This window comes from Citrus clementina, unplaced genomic scaffold (genome assembly GCF_000493195.1).
Source record: "Citrus clementina cultivar Clemenules unplaced genomic scaffold, Citrus_clementina_v1.0 scaffold_8, whole genome shotgun sequence".
In the NCBI taxonomy this organism is placed as follows: Eukaryota; Viridiplantae; Streptophyta; class Magnoliopsida; order Sapindales; family Rutaceae; genus Citrus; species Citrus x clementina.
The window spans coordinates 7,926,672-7,932,671 of NW_006262022.1; the positions used below are offsets into that span (position 1 = coordinate 7,926,672).

General features: G+C 34.2%; 1 protein-coding gene across 1 annotated transcript; it reads right to left on the reverse strand.

The window, feature by feature from the left end:
• Positions 1-4,710: 4,710 nt before the first annotated feature.
• On the reverse strand, positions 4,711-5,637 carry LOC18034710 (probable disease resistance protein At1g58602). The gene is made up of 3 exons (XM_006423525.2): positions 5,626-5,637; positions 5,164-5,481; positions 4,711-5,070 (listed from the first exon to the last, which is right to left on the reverse strand). Exons 1-3 carry the CDS (start codon positions 5,635-5,637, stop codon positions 4,711-4,713), a joined length of 690 nt encoding a protein of 229 aa, XP_006423588.2.
• Between the last annotated feature and the right edge of the window lie 363 nt (positions 5,638-6,000).

Here is a 6,000-nt window from a genome sequence, read left to right on the forward strand (position 1 = left end):
AAAATGAAAATTGTAAAAAGTAAAAGGAGTAGGTGGGTGGCTTTTGATAAAATGAAAAGGGTGGCAAATTCTAGTGGCCACAAAATGTTAAAGAGTCCAAGATATTATTATTATTATTTATTATTGGAGGCAAAAGAGATCCATCACCCATATCACGTCTTTTGGTCCTAGCCAAAACCTGATTCACACAAATGGCAATGACTAAGTATCCCCAATTAGCTTCCCTAGCTAGGCTCTGTGTTGTAAGTGTCCAAAAATGTCAATTTTAGATGTCTCTGCTCTGTGAGTCAGGGCAGCATTAAGATTTTTTTAAAGCGTGGCAAGCAAATTTTCAGTTACTAGAACCTAACACGTGCTTGGTGATCCAATGGTTTATTGGAGCCATGCATGACCCATCAAGACAGGAGTGCCTGTGGGGTAGCTAGAAAGTAGAATCCCACTAGCACGCTCCAAATTCTTTTGGCCCTTTCAAGGACTCGTAATCATTCGGAAATGAATAATCTAAGCAAAGATTATGTTAACGTGTATATACGAAAGCAAATGTTAGGTAGACTTTGGTACTAAAACTTTGTCTGCATGAATCAATTTGTGGCTCTAATAGTACCGTTAGAATTATAAAACTGGGCTTCAGTTAAGTTTCAGTTATTTTAACTTACGGTTCAGTCAAATATAAGTAATATGATGGAATCAGGGGTGAAGCCACTTCCCAATTTAGCTAGACAGTTAGAAGGATTGTAACTTAACCTGAGCCACAAAACTGGACTGGATGTTTCAAATGTTTGAAAGAAAAATTAATTTTCATGAAGCCTGTGGGATTAATTTTCATTAATCATCGACTCAAATCCTCTACCTCAAAGATGGGGTGAAGATATAAATACACTTTACATTTAGAGTTTGAATTTAAATTAACTAGCTGAAAATGGGAAAATTATTTTAAATTTTTGCTTCGTATACACAACTAATCTATATTTAAGTTGAAAATACAAAATGTTTTAAGTTCAAGAGCATATTTGCCTTTCAAAGCCACGCAATACATAAAGCATTTCATATATCAGAAAGAACTATGTGCATTTCTTGACAAACACTTTAAGGGATTCCAAGATAAAATCTAATAACACCTCATACATATATTAATTTTCATATTTCTTTGAATTTAACTACTTGTATATTTCATTCACCAAAAAAAAAAAAGAAAAAAAAAAGACTACTTATATACTAACTTCCTCCAAACCATTTTGAATGAAATGAAGATTGATAAGAAAGCAACACCAAGACAACCACCAACAACATGGCAATACCCCAGGGGTTGCCACCACCACCCTGTCCCTGCTGCATTGATCCTCCACTGCCGTTAAGGCGCGGAAGCCGAAAGCTGTAACTCCCACTCGAGGAATATGCAGCTATGATGAATATCAGCACAAATGGCAAGAAGATGAGGAATAGCTGAAGGTTGATTGCTGTGACGTGCAACTGAGCCTTGAGGCCTGTGTAACGAGATAGCCAGAATAAAATAATAACAATCCCAAAAATTGTGAGTAATGCTGGTGGTGGTGAAGATACCGAGGCCAAGGTTTGGCCTGTCCAGCCTTGTTTCCACTCTGGTCCTCTTCTTCTTCTGGGATAGAACCACTCCATTGTTTTGCTTGCTTCTCTTTGTACTAAGTGCTTAATATACGAGGTTCAAGGCTCAAAGTGCTTTCATAGGAAGTTTAATTTGGAATAAATGCTTTGAGTGTAGAGACTCACTGGGGAAACTTTTGCTTTGGATTTATGCTCACTCAAGTGTTTGATGCCATATTAAATGCTTGAAATCAGATGTAATTGCATGGCATTGCCAGATCATTAGGCTTTTTGAAGTGAAGTACAAGCAAACAGAAGTGAAGAAAAGTAATCTGGTAAATGAGAATTTTTTTTTTCGTCTTCAATAAATTTTTTATTTGGTATTCATGTTAAGCTCCATTCCGATGCATTTGATTTTTGTCTGAAATCTTTTTGTATGGGATTAGGATTCAGTGTTGAATTAAGTTTTTACTAAGTACTGAATTAATGATAAAAATGATTTTAGATTATTATTTTTTCATTTATCTTGTCTAACAACTACTGATTTAGTGATCAATAAAAATTCAACTCAGCACTGAATCCTTATCATGTTGCATGATATTACAACCAATGACATTGGCACAAAAATTGAGATTCAAATATACTATATACATAGTTCTAAATAAGAAGTTGAAAACAAAAAAGATGACAAATTGCTCTGATTGAACTAGAGGATATTTAATCATAGGAGAATCAAAATCATGCGCTGGCTGCATTTAGGCATCAATAGCTAGTCAATTGCTCAATGTATTGACCGGAAATAAATTTGCGTAAGCATGATAGGGATGGTAATGGGGTTGGGAGGCCTACCACATTCCTCACCCCATTTCCTAATAAATTTAGTGGAGTGGTGATGAGGAATCCCTACTTGAAAAATGATTTCTTCATCCTCACTTTATTCTATATTTATTTATTTTATAGTAGATATAGATACATAATTTCAATAAATTAAAAATTAAAGAGTTAAATAAAATCATTACCGCATTATAAAATATTTAAATTATTTTAAAAAAATCTCCAAATGTTGAAATAATATTAAAATTAAAAAATATTTGAAGAAAACAATATCTTAAGAGAGAAAATAAAATATAACAATGTTTTAAGTTAAGTAAAAATTATATTGTAGGGTTTTCTTTTAGTCATAGTCTATTTATGTCAAGTAAGAAAAAAATTATTAACTAACATTGTAACTGATAAAACAAAATTATTAAATAAAAATTAAAAAAAATATTTATATATAATGGGAATTGGGGTGGGGTGGGGTGGGGAGTACAAAACCAAACCCCAACCCATTAAGAATTTGAAGATTATTTTTCTCTCATTTGCCAAAAATTAGGGGTGTTCAGAATCCAATCCGATCCGTTCAATCCGTCCGATCCGTATAAATTCGATCCGTGGATTGGTGGATTGGATATGGATTGAAAATTTAAAAATCCGCAGTCGATGGATTGGATATGGATTTACTTCTGTAAATCTGCAGAAATCCGTGAATCTGCAAAAAAAAAAAAAAAAAAAAATATATATATATATATATATAAATTTAAAAATTATTATAAATTTAATTAAAAAAATTATAAATGTGACATTGCATAGTTACTAAGCACTATAACATATCTTAACCATTACCCAATAATAATATAAAATGAAAAATAATTAAATAATCAAATATACAAATATAACTTGTAAAAATTGTAAAACAAAATAAAAGCAAAGTCAGACGCACTAGCAAAAGCAAAGTAACATAACGCCAAATCACCAACAATTTGCAAATAAAAAACCCTAACCTTCCCCGCCGTCACACACACTAGCAACACTCAATATTGATTGGATACACTCTCGACATGGATTTAAAGGACATCGGCCGCGCGATTCCAGCGAGAGCAAGCCATCTTCTTTTGTAAGTCCACCGAGCCACTTCACATTCACTGGTTCCAACTGAACAATTTCACTATCACAACCTTCAAGATTGCCACCCATACAGCTTCTCTTGGTTCCCATCGTGGATGGCTCCGTAATCACCACTTTTCGACAGGCGCAACAGCTCTGGTGAAGGATCAGACTGTGTTTGGTTTCCGAAACTTCGCAATTTCAATTAATTGTGGCTTTATTTGAACAATTAATTTTGGTGTTATATTAACGTATTATTGTAACTTTATTTGAACAATTAAGCTTGGTGTGTTATATTTTGAAACTTTGAACGTATTATTGTAGCTTTATTTGAATAATTAGTCTCGATGTGTTTTATTTTGAAACTTTAAATGTATTATTGTAGCTTTATTTGAATAATTAGTCTCGATGTGTTTTATTTTGAAACTTTAAATGTATTATTTTAGCTTTATTTAAACAATTAATTCATTTAAATTTTATTCAATTTTAAATTTAATTGGTAGTAAAATTATTTTTATATTAGATTTTTTTATTTCATTAGTTGGAGATAACTAAAAATTTTTAATTCGAAAACTAATGCGAAAAATGGTGGATTGTATATGAATTGAGTCAAATCTGCATCTGATCCGCAGACGTATGGATTTGATATGGATTGAGTCAAATCCGCATCCGATCCGCAGATGTATGGATTGGATTTGGATTGAATTTTATCAATCCGTGGATTGGATTGGATTGGATTGAAAAATTATAATCCGCAAAATCATGGATCGGATATGGATTGATGTCCAATCCGTAAAATTCGATCCGCGAACACCCCTACAAAAAATTATTCAAAATTCACATCATTTAGGGTGGAGCCCCAAACCCATAGAAGATTTTGCCATCCCTATGATTGTCGAAGAACACCGATTACATCAAAAACCACCAGAATTTTCTGTAAAGTAAGCTCAAAGCTAGCACATTGTAGAAAATTAATGAACTACTTAAGCATGGATACTTTAATCTATGCACGCTTTTCTGCAAATGGAAACTATATGCAAACATTTGCAATTCAAGAATAACAAGGGAACATGAGTAGATGAAGACAAACAATTACAATATATCTCAAAGTGAAAATATTATATATAGATTTATTAAAAAAAAAGGCATACTCTAGAGAATATAAAAGTTGTCTACATGAAAGTAAGTGTCAGATGACTCACAGAACAAGCATATAGTGTGGTATCACCATTCTAGGGGGAGTGGGAGCATTCTCAATCTTTCTGGGACCATCAATTGGTTGTTGCAGTCTTCAATGCTGAAATATTTGAGTCTAGGCATAGCTTCAGACTCCACCACTAATGTCTCTAACAAGCGCAACCAAGAAAGTCTTAGAACTTGGAGTTGAGGAAAACCTGCCATGGAGAAGACCATTTTCTTTCCAGAGAAGGAATCATTTCCCAGGTGAAGAATTGTTAGGCTCGACAACATTTCCAATATTGGTATAGAGTCTTCCTTGAGCAATAAACCATATAAGACCAGGACAGAAAGATTTGGTGGAAACTCATCACTACTTCTGGGTAGAATATCGATTTTTCCTTCCAACTTCAGTTTGACGAGATTCAGACAACGAGAAAGGGGAAGCAACGTATTAAAGCCTGTGCCTGTTTGCTATGTTAAACTCCGAAGGCTATTCACTTGCAATATGAAATTCATATTTGTATAAGGTATCTCACGTATCTCCAACTCTTGAAGATCAATCAAATTCCTCGCATCAAACGCATCCCACATGTCTTTCTTGATTGCAAGTTCTCGTATCAAATCATGGCTCCGACATGTCTTGACCTTATCCAAATATCTTTCAGTTATTTGAATCATGCTTCGGTCGATAAGCTCTTTCAGGTATTCCTCGGCAACATTCTCCGTATCTTCTTTTTCCTCTGGAATAAAATCCTCTGCTACCCACAACCGGACCCTCGGCAACAGGCCGTGGGTCCCATTTGCAGGGTAAGAAAGCTACTTTAGCATCACATGAGAGAGAGTCTAGCACTAAGATACTCGATGAGAGTGTAGGCTTATCCGAAGTGTCTTTTTCTCATGGGCCCCACTGGCTGGATGAGTTTAAATCAAGGTTGAGGATGTCTTTTAAAGTGCTCATACAGAAACCATCATATTTACATCTTTTGTCTGCTGTACAAGCTATAGAGAGAGCACTAGTGGGAGTGCAGGAAGACAACACAATGATATACCAAATAAGTACTGGAAGTGGAGATGGTGGCAAGGTTTCTTCAACCGTTGCAGCTGGTATTGACTGCTTGGATCTAATTATAGAATATGCTCAAGGTAATGTTAGATTAGTGCATATATCAAGATCATTGATTAATATAGAGATGGATTCATCTTATTAAATAATCTAAAGCATCTTTGATTAGTCCATTCTGCTTCTGGTAGTAGTTTTCGATAGAGATCATTTTAAGCTGCATGTAGTTATACGTACAGATTTCACAATGTTAAATGGTAAAATCTATCATAAAA

Coding starts and splice junctions, on each gene's coding strand:
- LOC18034710 (XM_006423525.2), bottom strand. Junction 5,071..5,163: donor ATATGAATTTCATATTGCAA/GTGAATAGCCTT, acceptor GTCAAACTGAAG/TTGGAAGGAAAAATCGATAT.